Source organism: Prunus mume, linkage group LG5 (genome assembly GCF_029339155.1).
Source record: "Prunus mume cultivar Tortuosa linkage group LG5, ASM2933915v1, whole genome shotgun sequence".
Lineage (NCBI taxonomy): Eukaryota > Viridiplantae > Streptophyta > Magnoliopsida > Rosales > Rosaceae > Prunus > Prunus mume.
In genome coordinates, this window is record NC_142702.1 from 19958557 (window position 1) to 19979821 (window position 21265).

A 21265-nucleotide genomic window follows, 5' to 3' on the forward strand; every position below is an offset into this window, starting at 1 on the left:
AGATATCTAGCTAAGGCATCGTAATGATCATCAAAAAGCGCTTGCAGAATCGGTTGGTCATATACCTTCATAGCGTCTGTTACCTTTGTTACCTGAAATCACACTTCATTTGAACTATGGACTTTCAAATTGCAACGATTCAGGTATTTCCAAACATGTGGACCACCACTTCCACTTGCAAATCCCTTGCTAATCGAGGATTTGGATTCTCGCTTAAATTCATCACGACTAACTTCATATACATAAGGAACTTCATGCACATCCCAGCCACCCATAAGCGTAGACACCTTAATTCTATTCCCTGTTGATGTTTGCCCACGTCTGTACTCTTTGGCTATTACTGGTGCACCATGAATGCCATTAACTATTTCCTCACGTTTGCTAAAGTAATCATTCACATGTTCTAACATTTGTCGACTATTATTGACTTTTCCCGCCCTAGTTGCAAATACATTGCAACTTTTCATATGCAAATATTTGTGTGACTCCTCTCCCAATATAAATCCTCTGTTCTCACTAGATGTAGTCCTCGAATCAACACAAATATATATTGCTCCACAACCTTCATTAGCGATAAAAGCGATGTTTGTTGTGCCACATCCCTCTTCCTGATAAAAATTTGAAATTTATTAGATAAAAATAGATAAGGAAAAAAAAAAAGAGAATATGCCTCAACAAGTATATGTGTACAGGTGGATAGGATGTGCATGAAGAACAAATCCTTATGTATATGAAGTTAACAAAAAACAAAAAACTCACGAATAAGAGACCACAAAATCGAACAAGCCATGGTTCAAAGTTTAACCCCAATAATAGGTCCAAGTTTTGAAAGAAAAATTCAGGTTGAATGGCTATACAGACAAAATTCTATTGATGAGGAGGTCCAAGCTTTGCTTGAAGATTGATGGTATTAAGTTGATGGGCTGGGAAAGCGAAGGGATAGGAAATAATATATTTTATTAATTTTCTTATATGAGTTAACAGAGTAATGTTGGTTAACTAGATGGACAGATGACCAAAACATAGGTAGGGAACAGCGAGGGTACGTAGAATTTGGGTTTAAGATATATGGAAGCATAAGTACATATGATAAATTTAACTAAAAAAGTACGTATGATAGAAAAAAGAATAGTGGTAATGTCACAAACCTTCAACTCTTGGCTGGTTTTCTCCAAGTATGCATCAGCCATAATGCAAAACAAAAGTTCAACTGCTCTCCGATCACCAATTTGTTGTGAAACAGAAAGATAAGTTGTTTGTAAGTTTGAAAAAGTTCCACAGGCGAACGCCATCCTTTTATAAAAGTAGAGTTGTTCTTTTAGGAAGTAAAAGAATCACTAAAACTTTCCATGCTTGAACCTTAAGAAATCAATAGAAATCTTACTATTTTGTTAGTAAAAAAAGAAGTCAACAAAACAGGAAATTAATTTAAAATAATTTCCATTAGGAACCCTACATGCAAAATAAGGAAAAAAACTATAAGATGGGGAGACAAAAAAAAACATAGATAACTTTTCTGATCAAATCTTGTACCAAACCCCTCCAAGACCCGTTCATTTTCGCAAGCAATTTCCAGCTATAAGAGAAGAAAGCTAAAAAATAAGAGCCTCGAGACCGAGCATTTTCTGGTGTAGCAAGGTTTGCCAGGATTTGTTCCTACTTGAGTTTTGCAAAATTGGTAAGAAACACTTGATTTTGCAGCAAGATAACCACATTAATTAACTTCCTTTATTTGGACACAAAATATTCCTGCCCTAGTTTTTAATGATAATTTATTATTTAATCAAGACTGAAAGGGTAAAAATAATATTTGGTTATTCAATCAACCGCCTATATTCCTGCTCTAGTACGAAACGCATTCTTTTTTTCTCTCACAATTCACCCTAAACTCAAACCTCCTGTTGTTTTTTCTCTAACAACCGCAAAGCCAAACACCAAGCCATGGACAACGTCTCATCTTTGGAGTGCCTGAAATTCGATTCCGAGTTGGAGGTGCTTGCTAAGGACGACGGCGTGAAGAACCTTTTCTCGCCAGCTATGATCTCCCTCAACTGCGGTATGTCAATAATTGGTATATATGCCTTTTATTTTAATTCAAGGATGACCAAGACTATCTGCAATTCAATTATTTGTGCTTTAAATTTTATGCCTCGCCTTCTGTGTATGGAAAATTATACTTTTACCTTATGTTCTAGGCTCCTTTGTGCTCTTGATTTTTGTTTTTTGGGTTTGTGAGGAAGATTATATGAAATTTGTTTTTAGGGTTTGTGAGGAAGATTATCACCCATTTTTCTTTTCTTTTTTCCTTTTTATTTAACAATGTAATTGTATGTGAGCAGGGAGTAAGCCTGAAGAATCAGAGACTAAAGAATCAGAGGATGAAGAATCAGAAGATGAAGAATCAGAGATTGAAGAATCAGAAGATGAAGAATTAGAAGATGAAGAATCCAAGGATGAAGAAATTGGTATGCTTTTGAATATATTTTTTCTTCTTAAATAGAAGTGATAGTCTAACAATTTTATTGGTAAGTGATAGCCTCCTCCCTCCTCCCTCTAATATTCTTGGTAAGCTTTTGATTTTAGGGACTAAAAAAAATGTGCTTGGAACTTATTCTCTATTCATACATATTCATCTTTTTCTCTCTTATGACATGATATTTATGTATTTGTTTTGAACTTCTTTGACATCGTCACTTCTTTTTTTTTTTCTTTTTCTTTTTTGTATTAACACTATAATTGCATGGATACAGGGAGCAAGATTGAAGAATCAGAGTCTGAAGATTCAGAGGATGAAGAAATAACAAAGGAAAAACTTAGGAGTTTTATTGGTATGCTTTTGAATTTTCTTTTTATTTTAATACAAGTGATAGTCTAACATATAAGCAGAGATGAATTTCTCACACACACTACCAAGGTGTCATGAGGGTTCGAACTTGAGGCCATTGGTATACAAGTCAAAGTCATTTTCCATTAGACTAGACCCCATTGATTTATTGATTTTAGGAGCCAAAAACAAAAACAAAAACAAAATGCGCCAGCAACTTCTCTATTTAGACATTCTTTTTTTTTTCTCTTATGACATAATATCTACGTATTTGTTGTTATCCTATGTAATGTGCTCACAATACTAATTTTTGGGTTTTATCATCTTCATTCATTGTCTTTTATAAAATAATAACAATAAATGATTATTTTTATTGCTTTTATTTTATTCAACAACAGGTGAATGTAAGTATTGTTTACATGTGGGTGAGCACATTTCCCAACTATGCCCTTACAAGTACGATGCCCCAAAGGACGCAACTCTTGGCGAAGGTTGTATGGTTGTTTGTAGTATTTGTTGCTGCCTCCTTAGAGACTCATGTTGTGCTGATTGTGACCTAAGCATAGGATGTGCAGTTCTCAAGGATTGTCCAATCTGTAGGAAGCAAGGTGAACGTTGGCCTTCTACGTGCTCAAAACGCGAGGGGAAACATATTCCCTCTGCTTTTACTTGCGACTTTGATACTGGTTTTTTTCTTCCAACTAATGTCCATTAAAATAGTAGATAATGAAATGTTATTGCTACTCTAAAGTTAAAGCAAAAGATTGAAAAAGATTAAATGTTAATTATATTTTAAAAATAATTACAATTTATTTTTATTTTAAATGTTTTTAAATAATTGTAGTCTTCGTAGACATGCAGAGTAACTCACTTCAAGAAGGACAAAAAAAAAAAAAAACTCCTGCAATATCTAATTCAACTCCTTCTATTTGTGGCCCTGTCTCTCTATAGTTGGAGATGGAATTGCATATAATAAAAGAAAAAGAAAAGGAGTGCTCTTTTACGTGTTTGCTATAAATTCCATTCTTTTGTTTAGCCATGCATTGCATCATACGATTGTCTACTTGGTGTTTTGTTTTTATCGCAAATGAATTGCAATTTGTAGCACATAGCCTATATTATATTCTTCTGCTTGAAGATTTTAGACAGTTTAGACGTATACAGATCCAAGTCATTCGCTGAACAAGCAGAATCCAAAAAACCACCATAATATCCCATCATCTATGATATGGCCTCCAACATATGTCCAAAGAAAGGGCAATTCAAGAATGCTTACAACATAAATAACAGGAACCTACCTACCAAGCACCCTCCTGCCTTCTTCACACCCCACCCCCAAAAACAATGTTAAAGCCCGTTACCACTGTTGGACTACAAAACTGGCCAACCTAATAAATCAAGAGAGCAAGTCCACCAAGAAGTAAACTCATGAGAAATGTCCCCGACGAGGCTACGATGATCTCGACTGTGGAACCATGCCGGCAGATATTACGCTTTACATACATGTGTGTCCTAATAAATCAAATGTGATGTTCTCACTACAAGTCAAATGGATCCATCAAGGTCAGGGCTAGAGGATTTACAACCTGCAACATGAAAACCTGAAAAGAATCAAGAAAGATCAAAGTAATGCGTCACCAAAATAGTTGATTTTTATTTAATGGTCATCTATTGATTTGTATAACGATGTTCTTAATGCGTTAACAGAAAGGGGGAGGTGAAATCGTGATCATTAATTCGTCCCTGGCATCACATTCCCATTAGATTCAAAATTCTACTACTGTTTTTTTTCCCTCTATTGCATAGGCTTTTCAAATTTTGTTCAAACAGTTCTTTAAGTTCTAGAGGAAGATCTAGTGTACCGTCGTAGTCGCGTTGTTAACATCCATCCCAAGTGCTTGATATCGCCGAAGCAACTCCACCAGCTCCGGGCCACTGTGATTAGCAACATCCCATTGGTCACCACCCGTTCTCTGGTGGTGACATCCTTTTCGCTGCTGCTGGACATAAAGTCTCCAAACCCCACTGATATCCCATCTGCCACCAGGTTTGCAAATCCAAGCACCAATACATCCACTACACACAGTTGTAGATGCTAATTATTATAGTCATCTTGGGTGAGTGTCTACATTCAAAAAAGCTCTACCACACTAAAAATATGTTGATTATTTTCACCTGGGTTTGTTTTCTGTATCCTTGTTTTGGGTTGTAAGACTTACATAGCTTGGATCTCAACTAACATGTTAGCTGGTGTTCTGTTTATGCATTCTTTACTTTGTACCAGTTTCTTGCTTCAATAAATTACATTGAGCCAAAATATACAAATGTGCTAACATTAATTGCTCTTTCAGCAGACGTGGATTAGGCCAGTTGATCAAAGCAGTGTGCCCGTTCCCTAACCTAAGTTCGAGTCCCCATCCTATTGATTAGATTAATTTTGAGTAATTTTGATTATCGCTTATATTTTTAAAATAAAACAAAATTGCTCTCAGCATTATCAAACACAATGACAATTCAAACCGATCAAGATCAATGGCAATATAAAAAGCAAATTCTTCAGGTCATGAGAAATACATAAACCCAATACACATTTTCATTTTCAAGAAAACTTTTAAGACCGAGGAAAAAAAAAAAAACCTATGATTTCTTTCCAGAGGAAATACGACTAGCAGAGATAGAGGAAATGAGAGAGAAGCAATTGACAATGGCATCAAGACCGGCATACAAAATGCTCTTAGCATACTCTCCTTTCCATGGCTCTTTTGGTCTCTCACTCTTCTTGCTAATATCACCTCCATTAATATTGTTGCTAATTACTTCTCCATCTCCTATAATAATCTGCTTCGACTAGCCTGTTATAAGCTGCATCAGCCATTTTGTTTTTTCAAATTCTTTTTGGGAGCCAATTTTCTACTATTTGACTGTTCCAAATATTTTTCACAGTTTCATGCATCAGCTGGGTAAACCAAGATGAAGATGAAGTCAGCCAAAAAAACCCAAAACAAAAGAAGAAAATGAAAAAGAAAAGAGGGCGTGCCTTGTGCGTTGTCGTTGTGCATGTGCAATGCAAGTGGCTTGCCAGTTTGCCACTTGTATTACTTGATTGGTAGAGTGCCTCATTCATGGCTAGGCCTCGGCTATCTTGTCTGCTTTAAAAAAATTTAAGAACTGATTATTTGGCTTTAGGGAGTGCAAAATTGGACTAGAATGGAAACTTTGGCATGTCTACTTATCAAACGGGTATTAGAAGTTTAGAATTATTCCAATTCTTTCTTTGTATGTGTTTACTAATACGTGGGTATTGGAATAATTCTAATTCCTTACTTTTCCTCCGTTTACTTAAAAATATGGAATACAAAATTATAGGAGTTCTATGATAAAATTCGTAATCAAATATCCTTCAAAATTAGGAATTATATCAACTAGAGGGAGTATTGATTTGATTCCAATTCTTAAGTTCCTCGATTCATGATTTCTCTCATTCCTTATAAATAAACATGTCAATCGGAAATGGTCTTAGAGATTTTAAATTTTGAAATTATATAAATTAATGTGTAATTCAAAATCTAAAAAGGCAAATAATTAAACTGGAATCGTAAAATATCTTATATTTCTATAAGTTGATTCAAACGTTAAAAAAGAAGAAAAATGAGTTTGATATTTTTAATTTTATTTTCAACAAACGTTTCATTGGATTATAAAGAAAAATAAAATACCATGGAAGAGGCATATGCCATATGCCGCATATATGCTTTGGCATATACACTCTTCTCACAGATAATCCAATGACTACGAGTTATGTGAATAATGTTCTTTTGTCGAACAATCTATACTATAATATAAGGAATTTGTATTATCAATCGCATTGTTAATCTAAACTGAACATTATCTGTTGGTTGAATTTATATGCTCTCTTTTTGGTCATGATGCGTTTTATATGTTATGCCTGCATTATGTATGGTTTGTTATTTATTCAAGTATCGTTGTGTGAGTCAATGAAAAGAAAAAGAAACCAATTCTCTTCTCTTCTCTTCCTCTTCTTCACCACGCAACCCAAACTGGGACCTGATGATGACTCAATTGACGGAGCAGCGAACTTGCAGTCAATACAATACAACAAGAAAAGGAAAAAAAAACAAATATTATTTATTTTATTAATTTCCTTACTTGTCGTTTCAGTCACATGCTGAGCAATAGTAACAGCTAATTTGTCGAGTTGGATACTCGTGTATAACAATCTAAACTAATCAATGGGATTATCTCAATTTACAAATATTTTCTGTATCAATAATTATCTTCATTAACATCATCACCCTAAATAAAATATGTAACCTCATTTCTTAGACATGAACTCTTATTTCCTTGCATTTAATAATTTATTGTTTCATGTATTTGTCTTCTAGAAATGAAGTAGTTGTGTTTTCCAAAAAAAGAGAACAAAAAAAGGAAATAATTCTGAATTATTTAAAAATTTAATCATAAGACATTTATGATGATATAAATTATAAGACATGCGCAAATGCAGGTTAGGCCAGTTTGCTAAGGCAATGTCTTGTTCTTTCAGACTCGAGTTCGAATCCCCTTCCCGTACATTAGAATAATTTAGAATATCATATGCTCTGCTTCAACCTACATATTGGCACCGACGTGCCGTTTAACCTATTGGTAATGGGCTCAGTCTAGGTAGTCAGTTAAGTGGTCATTTTCTTAGGGGTTATTATATAACAATTTAATTTGTACCAAATATCGAATTATGAGTGCAAGAAAGGGTCAACCCATTGGCCCAGATACTTTCATGAATGTCGATCAATCTAGAATGAATATCTTTATAGAAAAAAATATCTGATTTTCAAATTGGGTTTTGTCCTTTTTAGACTTTATCCCTTGCTTTACCATTGAGCAAGCTACAGTTTAAGATTTTCTTTTACTAACAAAATACACCTTTTTGGGGTCATTAGCCTTTAGTGTGTGTAATTATAAGATTAAGCATCATTAAGGATAATCTAAAACTTAAACCATGATCTGATTAATGGTAATTTCTTGTCAGAATTGTGAAATACAGCTTCATAGTACAAAACATTCACAAGAAGATTATAAAAATAAGGGACGGGGGGGGAATTGTTGGCTTACTAACACTGGACAAAAATACAAAGAATTAGAAAGAACGGACGAAAGGTGAAAAAATCTAAATGGAGGTGAAAAAAAAAATTCCTAGAGTTGTTTTTTAGCATAATTAACATTTGCTGAACAGCCAATGATAAATAAGGAACCAATTGAAGAAGCTTATTTTTCAGACCAATTGACTCTTTTCTTCATCTTCTCCACCATTTTCAAGTCGAATCCTTTCATGTTCAGTTGAAGCTGGTTTTGAAATCTTGGGCTGGGCAGATGAGTTTGAAACCCTCTGGTTTGGTTTATTTTCAGGCAAGAGCTTCAATGTGATCCCCATACCTATGAGCAGAAGTCCAGTCCCGTGCTCTTCAGTTAATGGCTTTGTGAATATCAAGTATGATAGCAGTAATGTGACTGCCTTTCTAGCCGTTGTGATCTGTGATTTAAAAAATAAAACAAAGTTCAATGAAAATAAGTAAAATAATTTATATAACTCACATTGTACAATATGCTTGTTCATCAACGTGCATGATATTTAATGTTACCTAGAACCAAGAAACAGGGCTCTTGCTTTCAGAAAATGCCAGTTGAAAATAAAGACTACATCTATACCATTAAATGTGATTTCAAGATATTTATAACAGGTTTTGGTACCACATTGACATATCTAGGCCAAAATAGACCAATGAGAAGAATGTACCATGGCTGTGGTGGCAGCACCAAAAAGCGCAATGAGGGAAAGGACGGAGACTTGGCCAATGAATGTGGCCATGGCTTCGAAGATTAACACGCCGTAGACATATGGATGCTGCAGAATACCAAAAGATTTTGTTAGAAAGTGTAAGGCTTGTGAGGCATGTGAGGCATGTAACATGGTGGAATATTAAGGAGTTTCCAATTGTAAGTTACCTGCCAACATGAATTCCATGCTTTGAATAATTCTCCTGTCAAAAGCATGGGTGGAATCAAGAAAGGCAGGCCAACTACTGTAGAGCAAAACAGCATCTCCATCTGTGGATAACGATAATAGAAAGCACAAAATTGTATGTGAACAATTTTCGAATTAATGTTTAAAAACACACGCAAAAGAGAATTTAGGAAATGATTATCACCTGTGTGGTTTCAGGATTCATGGTAAATATTGCTTCTTGCAAGTTACCCAAAAAGGAATCCATGACTAGAGCACCCGATACCATCAAAACACCAATCACACTGAAGTTGGGAGATGTTTGTGCATCCGCTAAGGTGAATAGGATCAAACCCACCACCAAAAGGACTGCAGAAACGTACTCGTGAGCCGGATACTTCCGTCTCAGACCAGGTATGAAGGCTCCCATTACCATTACAGGCAGAACCTGAGATACCAAAATCATGAAGCTAACATAAGAAGAGCAGAGAAACTGTAAATGGCACTAGGAAATGCAGTCAATTCCGGTTTACAGTTTTAAGCAACAAATTACAAAGCAAGTTCAAAATTGTATTACTCGAAAAAAGTCAACTAGCTTTAAAGATGGCATTATTTACTTAGTTACTGAGATAGAAACTCAAATCAAACTCTTTAACTCTGCATATCTCATTCCCCCAAAAAGAAGAAGAAACTCAAACTGGTCACTCTAAACAAGCAAGTAATTGTTGTAGAAGCCAGTGTATGTACAGTCAATTTGTATTCTAAAATGGCTGCTTTGGCTGCTTGAGCTGTAAAAAAGAATTACCATATTACTTTCAAGGGATTTGCTGTTTACCTTTGTTGATTTGAACATGAGCTGTGCAGGATAGTTGAGAAAAGCCAGGGAGCCTTTGGTAAGACCATGGGAACCCATAAGCACAGCAGATAGCTTCACATAAGTCTTCCATGGGTTCACCATTTGCTTGGTGGTGAAGCCTTGGAGGTAAATCAGAAAAAGATACACAAATCCTTGTACAAATGTGAAGTACCAACCATAGCTGGAACAAGGAATTTACAAAACACATAAACAAACAGGTACTAATCGAATGCCAAAATAAAAACAATACCAATATAATCCCCTTACCTGAATTGTAGCCTATTATACACATATTCCTGAAAATAAGGCAAAAATTAAGATCACTTAGCAATCTTAAAAATAAAAATTTCCAATTATCGATTGCTTTTGAGATACATTGTTCCAAAATTTAATTCATTCCTGAAATGGACGGTCCACATTTTTTTTCAAAACGCGGAATAAAACTAATTCCAAAATGATACTTTTGATTCCTCAAAAAGTAAACGCATAAAAAAATAAAACCCATTGGTCCCATAACCCTACAGAGGATTAAAGTTTCATTAGATTTTTATTTGCTAAACTTTCTCAGCAACCAAACAGAGCTTAAAACAGAGGAAATATTATCAAACAAAAATCATGAATCTGCTAAGGAAAATAAAAAAGTTTCCTTGCTCAAGAGATAACGCTTGAACCTTTGCTTGGTAGCTACGACACTAAACAGAAAAGGAGATAACCAAAGACAAAGAAATGACTCATTCGATCAATTTTCCCAAGAACCAAACAAAAAAAAGCTTTAAACCGCCGATTTTCCTTCATTTTCCAGGCGTCAGTTTTCTCGGCAACCAAACAGGCGCGGATTGCAAAAAATAAGAAACAAAAAGCAGAGTGAAATAAATACCTCGCAGATACCATTAACAAGGTAGCCAAAGAAGAACCCAGAAGAGCAAAAAAGGAATTGCTGCCATTTGGGTCTGTCAGAGAGCGAAATCCCAAAAGAAACCGAGCTTGTTCTTCGTTCTTCATCGCTTTCAATCGTTTTCTCAGAGACCCAACTGAGAACTGGGTTTATTGGGTATTGGGTACCCAACACAGAACTCAAAATCAATGAGAAGGGGCCTTGAAAAATGGTGTATTTTGATCAAAAACCAATGCAAGAAGAATATATGAAATTCATTACAGTTGGTGGTGCACTTGCATGTTTGACCTTCCCAGCACAGAGAAAACGATGATTTTGTGTGTATATATATAAGGAAAATGGTATCGGGTTGATTACGGTAACTATTTATTATTTACTTATAAAGCATGATGCCATATAAGGAAAAATCTAGAGAGAGAGAGAGAGAGAGAGAGAGAGAGAGAGAAAGAAGAGGGAGAGTCTTTTACAGACTCAGAGTAGGAGCTCTTTTATCAATTTATCGCACTCTTTTTGCCTCTTTGAGTTTGCAAGCTGCCAGAATAAAGAGAGAGGTTTACACTGCTGCATATTTCAGAGCTTTATTAGAGGAAGGCTGGTTGGGCTGTAATCTGCTGCGGATGAGCTCATTGGTTCTTTCTGTGTGCCTCTTTTTTCAACTAATCACGAAATGCAATAGATTCTCGTAATATTATAGCATTAGTGGTAAAACAACCACCATTAAATTTCAATTGTATACGAACTTTATATTAGATTTGATTTTACATTCCTTAATTGACTAAGTAGTTATGATTTGACTGTATAATGACTCTATAATGACTGAGTAGTTCTGATTTGAAAAACAACCCTTTACAAATTATATGTATCATATTTCTTACACATCAACTTTTTATTATTTATAGAAGCGATTATTCAAATAATTCTAGTTTACGAAAATGAGAATTGAACTCGATGTAAAGAAACGATCACACTCCTTTGAAAAATTTGACATAATTTGCACCTACCTTACTTTGAATTCAATACTTCAAAAGTTCAATGTTATTTGTAATCTTGGTTTTCCGTGACATTTCGGATTGTAATTAATCTTATAAGATGGTTATAATATGCAAATCAAAATACATTGTACATAATTATTATTTTTTATCTACAATTATTGATAATTGAAGAAAGTTTATGAGCAGGCCAACTTTTGGGATTTTGAAGAAACCCTGTATTACCTAAAAGAAATTAAAAATACGAATTTATGTAGCCATCCATGTACTTGAACCATCATGTCCATGAAGATCAAAGTCAATTAGTTTCGTGATACGCACAGTTCCATGACTTAGGACTTTGAACAATTGGATTAGATCCATATATAACGTTCAGTTTTTCCAACTACATGTGATGGGTTCAGAATTGTTGTACATTAAATATGTGTTCAACAATCCATGTGATATACATATAGGGCAAAAGATATGCCCACAACAAAAACATGAGGCAAACGTTTCATGGTGACAACCATACCATGCGTTTTCATAAACATAACATATATCTATACTATCAGTGTTCTCTCATTTAGACGTTTAGAAGTTAATACCGTGTGAACGTTATTATAAATATGGTAAAAAACAAGAAGGAGTTGTACAAAATATATGACATTTGCATGGTAATAACGTATAGGAGAAAATATATCTATACTATAATTATTATTTAGTAAATGAAAATTAATTTAACTAACATAAAATAAATTCATATGTGTTCCTCTCATTTTCCACTACTTATTTTTCCTCTTATTTTCTCTTATTTCTTCCACAATAACGGTTTCCACATCCATGTAATATGGGATTGAACAATTATGAAAATGACATACCTAGCCCCGTTATCATCCCTAAAAGATATACAACTTTATGAGAAATTGACATTACCCCTCATATTTGATAATGTTCGTTTTAACCGAAAAAAAGGCTCAATTTAAATGGAGTAATTTCAAAAAATATTAATTCAGATGACATTATAAGGTAAAAAAATTGTATGAACTATTACAATTCATGTATGAGAAGATTTGGAAGAAATAGATTTCAAATTATTCCTTGCCTGTAGTTATAAATCTCATACAATTCTAATTTTAATAGCAAATTTAATCTTATTATCAAATCTAATAGTATGTTTACTAATCAGGAATTGAAATTCCACCTATGGAGGATTCTTGGGTTTACTTCACATTAAGGAATTAAAAAGTAAGTGGAGCCTATACAAAATCAGGAATTCAATTCTTGGACGGGAGGTGATATTCTAATTCCTAAAAAACTAACCCATTAAGAATTCATTTTTTTTACCCATTATATCCTCACACAATTTTAAAAATTCTAAATTTGTCACATACTTGAACCTAACAATAAGGATATTTTAATAATTAACACCACTCCTACCAATCCAACTCATCTTCAATATAATTACGAAGTAATAAACATACCATAATTCTTTCTTTCAAATTCGAACCCCAAAAAAAAAGGCAGTGCGGTTTCTGTGGATCCTCAAATGAAAAGCCGCGTGAGACATTGAAGAGGATCACGATTCTCTGAGGCTCTCTCGCTCCTCCTTCTTCTCCCAGCCAGCTCCTAAATTTTAATGTCCACTTCTCCTCTCACACTTCTCAAGCTCCCAATGACACGTTTTCCAGGCGTAACCAGATGTCGTTTTAATATAACGCCTCCTAGATTGGATTTTATGCCACTTGGGACCTCTTCCTCCACCCAATCATTTTGCGCCACGCGGCGAACTATATGACAAGCTTCAACGTGAGCCTACGTACAACGGGACAATAAACCGGGTCCGGGACTCTTCATATACGACAGATCACCGCATGTCTCTGGAGACACGTCAAGTCCCTCACGTCAAATTAGCCGACTAGGCTTAATTAATCCCTGTTCCTAGTCCATACCATAGTCCGTCGCGCACGTCACAATATGACTTAGGGATACTTTAGTTTTTTGTTTTATTAGCTTTTTCCTTTAAGTATTTATTGGCTCTTTATTTTAGCACCAAACATATATATATATATATATATATATATTGATGGGGTATATATTTTTCTTGTAGCATCTAAATGCTAATGCATATTTTATTGTCTTTGTTCTTTTTAAGTTTCTTTATGTCTTTTATTTTTTTTTAGTTAACGTCGGACGCCCAATTTTGAGGTCAATCAACATTGTAATTATTAACGATTATAATTTAACCCAGCTACATTCCTAAAATTCAAATACCACGAACTAACATTTATATACTTCAATCTTTGTTTATTTTTTAATAGAAAACATCGACGATACGAGGGAAGTTTTATTAATCATCAAATGAAAATTAGGGGTATTTAAAGCTTTACTGCTATTACAAGCATAAAAAAGAAGACAATCGTGAATATTATTCGGTGGTTTCTCAAACCATTCTACTTTAGAATCATAAGACGGTGCACTCCTTGCAAGGTGGTGTGCTATCTCATTAGCTTGATGCCTAATGAACAAAAATGAGGAAGGATATTGCTTGCCTCCTTTTCTAGGAGGATATTGTTTGCCTCATTCCTTAGGACGAGATACTCCTCATTCCAGCAAATCACGATTTGATATATGCAAAAATAATTCATTAAATGCACAAAAATAAAAACTTATACACACATGTCATATTGTTATTGATAGGAATATAGGAGTTTCAACTTACAGGGAAAGGAGGGAAATATTTTCCAAATAGGAATGGTCTTCATCCGTACGTGCAATAGCTGAGATCACTTGCAGACAATCCCCTTCGAAAATCACTCTTGACAAACCAAAAGATTGCTCAAACATCACAGCCTCTCTTGCCGCATAAGCTTCAGCGATGTCCGCCACCAAAACCTGCGGAATACGCACTAACGTAGCAGCCCAAAAACTGCCCATCTATATACTACAATCTTTCACTTATTTAATTTCTTTGCTTAAAACGATAAATCTAAAATTCAAAAAATAATGTAACACATCTCCATTCGTAAAATTCAAATTCAAAGCGGCGAAGAACAAATAGAATTTGCTAAAAAAAGCCGGCTAACGGGGTTATAATACAATGTAATTTTCCGTTTTCTAGTTTATGCACAAGTACTCAATAATTATAGTATACTCTAAATTTTGTAGAAAAAAAGTATAACAAAATAAAAGAAAAGGGTATATGCATGTTTGCTTCTAGATAAGGAGACAAATACAATTAGGAACTAGACGAAGACATAAAGGAATATAATAGAATCAGAGTAGAACAACGTGCATTATTAATTATTTTATGTGACATCTTCTTACGTCGGTTATTGAATGAAATCCAATTATCTTGATAATAAAAAATGGTATTCTAGTGTTAAACACGAAAGAGTCCAAAGGGCAAATACCGCACACCACTCAAAATAAGGCACAAATGTGAAGGATTCAATCAAACAAAACCTCACAATCAACAGAGCACAACTTGCAGAGCAATCTTAACATTTCCCCATTGAATGTCCAAGAATCTCTTATATACAAGGCAAATTAGGGTCAGGTCATGGGGCCAAAGGGGCCCTTAATTTTTGGGTCATCCACATTCCACTCCAACCATATGAAGAATGGGATATGTTAAAACCGCCCCAATAGCCAAAAGTGGTCCATTTGTTGCATTTTTAAAATCTTGCCTTGAAATGACCTTTGCTTAAGAATGAGCATTTTTGGTACCCCCATATAAATTGAACTGCTAAAACCGGAAGAATTGTCGGTGGGGTGGGCATGTGAGCCTCCCCTCCTTGTGTGAATGTGAGTGAAACATGAGGCTGTACTAATAGTGTTGGAGGAAGCTCAAGAAATGGGAGTTTATTTAGGGTTCTTGGTAAGACACTTTTACCTCGAGTTAGGGCACTGTTGATTGGCTTACATTTATAAATAAATAAAAATTAGTATCTCTTTTATAGTGTTAGTAACATACTAATTGTTAGGTTTTTCTTCATTTTGTGATCCAAAACGTAAAATAAATAACAAATCTTATTCTTCTGTGTTTTCTTCTATTTTTTTTTTTAAAAATACAGAAAACCAGTACATTACAAATAGAAACTTCTTGATCAAGCTGACCTAAAGAGATCCAAATAAAAAGGGAAAGAGCAAGACATAAGCAGCTCATGCTCAATTTGGACGGATAAAACCCGTGGCCAAGAGTGTTGGCAGTAAAGTTGGCCTCTCTAAACACATGTTTAAAATTCACTTCCTCACATAAGGAGCTTAACAAACCAATTCTTATTATAGGTTATATTTATAGGTAAGTCTGTGTGGTTATCTGTATTTGTACTGGCTCTTGTGACTGACAACCTTTGTGCCTGAATTATAAATGCAATCTATTGTCTTTATCTTCAAAAAAATCGGAACAATTTTAATTAGGATATGTGTACGAATAATTATGCTAATTAATTGAAATTGTTAGATTAAAAAATTATTCTAATTATGCATATACTTGAGAAGGTGTCTCCAAGGCTGAACACAAATATTTGGATTGACTACAAAATGTTGGATGAAAGCTTAGCATTAGGCGTCCTTACGTTCTTGAATCATGGGGACATTGAATGGCACATTTACCACAAACACATGGGAAATTCATGCCCTCTCCACCACTACACATATTGGATTTTTCATTCAAATAATTTAATTTATTTTTAATTCAATAATATTATAATATATATAATAAAAAATTAAATTTTAAAAATAAAAATATTAAAAATATAAAAAAAAAACCCTTCAAAGTCAGAATATCTTCCAAGTTTGACATATATATATGGAGCCTTTGGTTGTACATAAACTAGTAGACTTTATAAAGGGGAACTAGTAGACTTTATAAACAAGCAAGATTTTTCTATCTTGCATAAGTTTCTCTATGTTATGCCCTAACTGACGGGCATACCTTTTTGCTGCATTCATCTTTCTTTTTATCAAAACCAATTACCGTATTTGCCTTTCACTTTCTCTATTTAGTCAAAGATAAAAAGAACTCTTCTGTTTCGAGCATTTCTTATGCTTGTAGCACGATAGCCCCTAACATATGCCCTTCACTATGCTTGATGATGCAGCTATAATTAAGGAACGTTAAGTCTTACGTAGAGTCAAGTCAATCAAGAATGCTTAATAAACGTGAAGTTTTATTTTATTTTTACGATCGAATTTAACATGTTATATTGTGAAACTTTCAATCGATGAGATGATATAAAATTAGATTTGATTTTTGGCATGGATAAATATTTAATGAGAACATGGGGTGGGAAGGGATGGAACCCAACAAGTACCTTTCACATGTCAATTTGCTTTTCTATGTGCCAAGCATACTTTGAATGGAATCGGTTTGACAAAAATGCACAAGAAGGTGGCTATCATTGGATACTGACTGGTGTGGTAGGGGTTCGGCTTTATTAAATGTGGTGCACTAAATAAACCACAAGGAAAAAGTAAAGTGAAATATCTTAGGAGAATGGAATGAATGTTTCAAATATGCCATGTGCCTTTGAAAATGACCTGAATAAAATTGTTTTGAGTCAATGATTGTGGAAATTGATATCTAAATTTGGGCTTAATTTTGTGCTCAACTTCACCATGAAGATTGAAATCCAAAGAAAAAAAATTAAAATTGTAACCCAATTTAAGTATTGCTTTGACAATTGCATTCAAATCAAGGAAGCCTATAACCTTCAGAACAGTCCATAGTGGAAAAAATAATTTACAAAGTTAGCTCAAAATCCGGCCCGGCTCGATGTTTAGCCCCGATTGGCTCAGTCTGCTCTAAGATTGAGTAGGACTTGAGCAAAGGGTTTGAAATCTTGAATTAAGTTAATTTTTTAAAATATTTTATAAAAAAATTGTTACAAAAAGATATATAAAAAAACTTACGAAAAAAAAAGGTCGGCCCCATCTAGGCCTATGGGTGGCCTAATTCGGCCCGGCCCATAAAGCTCGTTTAGATCCAATCCAATAAACAGGTCCGAATTTTGACCTTTGAAACCTCAGTCCGGCTCGATAAATGAAAAACATGGCCGGAGCTAAAAAATTTCCAAATATTTGTTGTCGCTATTGTCAGTGTTTAAATTTCCTTCTTATTATATGTGTTTATTTATTTTCACAAATGTTTAACATCAGACCCTACAAAAAGTGGGCACAAGTTATGCCTCTCACTCCCAAATTCTTGTTCATCCTATCTTTACAAGCCAAAAGATGAAATTCTCAGAGATACAAACAGATGCTCACTTTAAACTCATATATCCATCCACTCTATCCGCATCTTTAGCCAATGGCCACAGTTAGATACTGCTCCTATCTATATATCATCATAACACATGTCTCATTCATGGCTTTATTTTGGGCCATTTCACAGACTACTTCACTAATGCAATGTTCTGCCTTCAGACACCCAAATTTCCACTATGCCAATGGGGACCCAAATTGAGTGACAAGGTTGAGACTTGAGAGCCATTTGATGGAAAAAAATAAAGAACTTTATCTTGATAAGAGATCAACCAGAAGCTCCTCCATCAAGAAATCTGACATGGCAGTCTCAATTTCTAAAGCCAGCTCCTCTTGCTCATACTCAAACTTGTTCCACCTCCCTTTTATGCATGTCTCTAACACAAGCTTCCTTCTTGTGCTCTAGCCCCCACTCAAGTTCATTGTGTTCTCCACTCACCCAAGCTTTTGCTTTGCTCACCATCTCCCATTGAAATCCATCATCAGTTTGATTTCTTTGGACACTCATTTCTTCTCTAAAGAAATCCAACAGCAGTTTATCTTCCAAATGGCCTTCCTCACAGCTGTCTGGTGATGAGCTAGTTGCTTTGACATAATTCAACAGCTCCATGGCCATTTCTTCATCTTCATCACCCACATTGGCAAGGCTTTGATCAAAAGTACTTGAAAATGAATCTTCTTCATCTTCCCCAAATTGAAAATCAAGCACTGAAACTGGGCTGTGCTGTTCATCTTCATCACCCAGCAGCACCTCAACCTGCTAATGTTCACACACCAATCAAATTCCGCAGAGTGTACAATTCTTATGAACAAAATTTAAAAGTCAACATTTTAAAATTATGTGAACTAATTAGGCATAAAGATAATAAATAAATAATAAAATCCTCTTTTATTTCAGCATTTGCCAAAGTGACAGAAATTGTTGTTACCCAAAAAGGGTGACAAAAACTGTTGCTTTGGACATACTTAAATTTGTATTTAAGAACTAAATCCTCACCAAGTACATAATAAAATATCAGATAAAAGTACTTTGGGATCTAAACTTAAATGTCTTTTAGGTTAGTGGTAAACTTCTATTTTGTCTGATATGCATGATAAACTCTGTGATATATGCTTAGCCAAAGGTAAGATCAAAATAACCAGGAGATTTACCATGGTTCATGGTTAAAGAATATTTTTTCTGGGGTCAGAGTTTAGAAGAGGGACGGGAGGTGCCATTAGAATTTGAACATGAGAGTGAGACTATTAATTTGTAGACAAATTCTCTTACTACTGAGCTATGGACCCATTTAACGGTGGTTAAAGATGACTAGTAAAAATTGTTCTCCTATGGCCCACCAAGTACCATAAAGTACAACCAAGGGCAGGTCAACCAAGTTAATAGCATCAACAGGACCGTCAACAGCAGACACACAATATAAATATAGATGCGGTGCACTAAATAATTGCTCTACCTGGGGTCCCAAAGCAATATTGCAACTTCCTGTCCCTGTCGTTGATGCCTCCTCCTCCGTGAAATCCTTGCCGACACATGGTAAATATTTTTTACCACCGTCCTCATCAGCTTGAGGGTCAGACTTACTACAAACCCATGACTGTAAAAACTCTGCGGTAAAATCACTGTCACACCAGCTTGACCCACTACTGCTGCTGCTACAAGTTGTACAAGTGGTAGTTGTGGACCCTGTTATGGTGGTGCTTGTGGTACAATGGAGAGGTGAAGAAGCATAATCCAACGGTGGAGGTGGAGGTAACATTTCATCGCGGAACGATGTCCACCGTATGATGTCCTTGACTCTCACAGTAATTTGGACTTGGTTTTGACGCTGCTTCCTTGATGAGCTCTGAAATTTTGACTGCAGCAGCCTCCTTGAGAGGCTTCGAGGTAAAAAGGAGGGAGATTTTACCGTGGTAGGGATGTTTTTAACTGCATTCATGAGGGACTGGAAGGCTGAGATTGTGGTGCAGGCTGCCTTTGATCTGCTTCTGAGTAATTTGCTGGTAATGGTGGGGTTATTTTTTGAGTTTGAACTTGTTGGTTTTGGATCAAATTCAATGAGGTTCTTCTGGGGACTCCTGGGATTGAATGGTGATTGTTTTCTGGGGAATGATTTGAATCCACTTGAAGAACATGAGTTAGAATTCTCATTGAGGAAATCTTTGAGGAGCATTCTAGGCCTGCGCTCTATTGGACAAGGCTTTCTTTGATGCTGCTGCAACATTTTTTTGTGAGATGAATAAGTAAAGAGATTGAGAAAATAATTATTACCCAACAAGCAATTTTTGTGGTTTGAGAGCTTCAAGCCTTCAAATTGGATGATCCAAAGATTATAGGCAGACTTCAAAGGTGAAATGATCAGAAGAGAATTGTGGGAGAAAAGGGTTGGTTTGAAATTAAAGAGTGAAGTGGGAGAGAGTGAGGAGGGAGTGGAAGAAGAGAGGAAGGAGGAGCTTATATTTAAAAGGGTTTGGTGAGCATTGCAATAAGAAGATGAAGAAAGGGAGAGGTAGCTTCTAGGTGGGGATCTCCAGGTAGTTCATGAGGATGAATTTCAGAAAGACAAAAAGAAGCAATAAAAATGGGGAAAATGACAAACAAGTGTGGGAGGGTGGATGCTTCTATTTTGCAGTTATTTTAAGTGGAGGAAGAAAGGACTGGGTGAGTGATTATGTGAGATCTCTTGGTCTTTTGGACTCAGAAGCATGTTTTTTTGAGAGAAAGTGGTTTGACCTTAAATCAACTTGGGCATACTTAATATCTGTACTTGTGAGTTTGATCACATTGTCACATGTAGGAAAAAAGTTTTTTTGTAACAAGGATAATACTGTTTTGCTATCCCGATAATAATACAATAACACATGAGAGAGATTGTTGCATGAGAATTTCTCTCTCCACATGTAGGATTGAATTTGTATTTTGTACTAGCACATTGATTGATTGCATGCTGCTGCCCATAATGTTCTTAAGACTGATCTTATTCCAATAATAATTTTTGAAGAGATTGCAGCAAGTGTCATGAATCTCATGCTTGTTAATTTAAGTATATTTAAGCAAGTTTTAGAGGAAATTTGAATCAAATCAAGATTAATGTAGTACAATAGGAAAATGTTCCACACAAATTATTTGGCTTTGTTGCGTTATAAGTCTATCAATCTAAATGATTGATTTAGTGGATTTTTGTTTACATACATAATCTAAATTGTTAGTATGATAATTTATCATGTAATAAACATGTCTTGATATAATCTAATAATTAGATGATATAATGGGATGGAGCATGACGACTTGTTATATAGAAAAACCTTTCTGGGGTATGAAATTTATGTACACATATCAAACTATACTTTTTGTTTGTGGAAAAAATAACTCGTTACGAAATAAAATAAGGAGTAAAGTATTTTTCATAAGTGCAACCACAAAATCGTGGTGGGTTGC

General features: G+C 34.9%; 2 protein-coding genes and 1 pseudogene across 3 annotated transcripts; 1 reads left to right on the forward strand and 2 right to left on the reverse strand.

Moving 5' to 3' along the window:
- Window positions 1-1882: 1882 nt before the first annotated feature.
- On the forward strand, window positions 1883-2500 carry LOC148917258 (uncharacterized). The gene is made up of 2 exons (XM_089052391.1): window positions 1883-2056; window positions 2340-2500. Exons 1-2 carry the CDS (start codon window positions 1942-1944, stop codon window positions 2498-2500), a joined length of 276 nt encoding a protein of 91 aa, XP_088908517.1. The 5' UTR covers window positions 1883-1941.
- Window positions 2501-7823: 5323 nt separating this feature from the next.
- Window positions 7824-10838, reverse strand: LOC103331964 (UDP-galactose/UDP-glucose transporter 2-like; annotated as a pseudogene). Its single transcript, XR_016127356.1, has 6 exons — window positions 10577-10838; window positions 9967-9995; window positions 9679-9880; window positions 9049-9291; window positions 8637-8947; window positions 7824-8372 (listed from the first exon to the last, which is right to left on the reverse strand). The product of XR_016127356.1 is annotated as a UDP-galactose/UDP-glucose transporter 2-like (transcript).
- Window positions 10839-17885: 7047 nt separating this feature from the next.
- LOC103331965 (uncharacterized) lies at window positions 17886-20246 on the reverse strand. Its single transcript, XM_008234649.2, is given in 3 exon segments — window positions 17886-18193; window positions 18195-18586; window positions 19284-20246. Coding segments are annotated over 3 exon segments (1272 nt in total). The 5' UTR covers window positions 20052-20246; the 3' UTR covers window positions 17886-18081.
- Window positions 20247-21265: the final 1019 nt, after the last annotated feature.

Excerpts from the sequence above, each read along its gene's own strand:
- LOC148917258 (XM_089052391.1), top strand. The coding sequence starts at position 1,942 with ATGGACAACGTCTCATCTTTGGAGTGCCTGAAATTCGATTCCGAGTTG. Across the intron at positions 2,057-2,339 it reads TATGATCTCCCTCAACTGCG|GGAGTAAGCCTGAAGAATCA; the intron begins GTATGTCAATAA and ends GTATGTGAGCAG.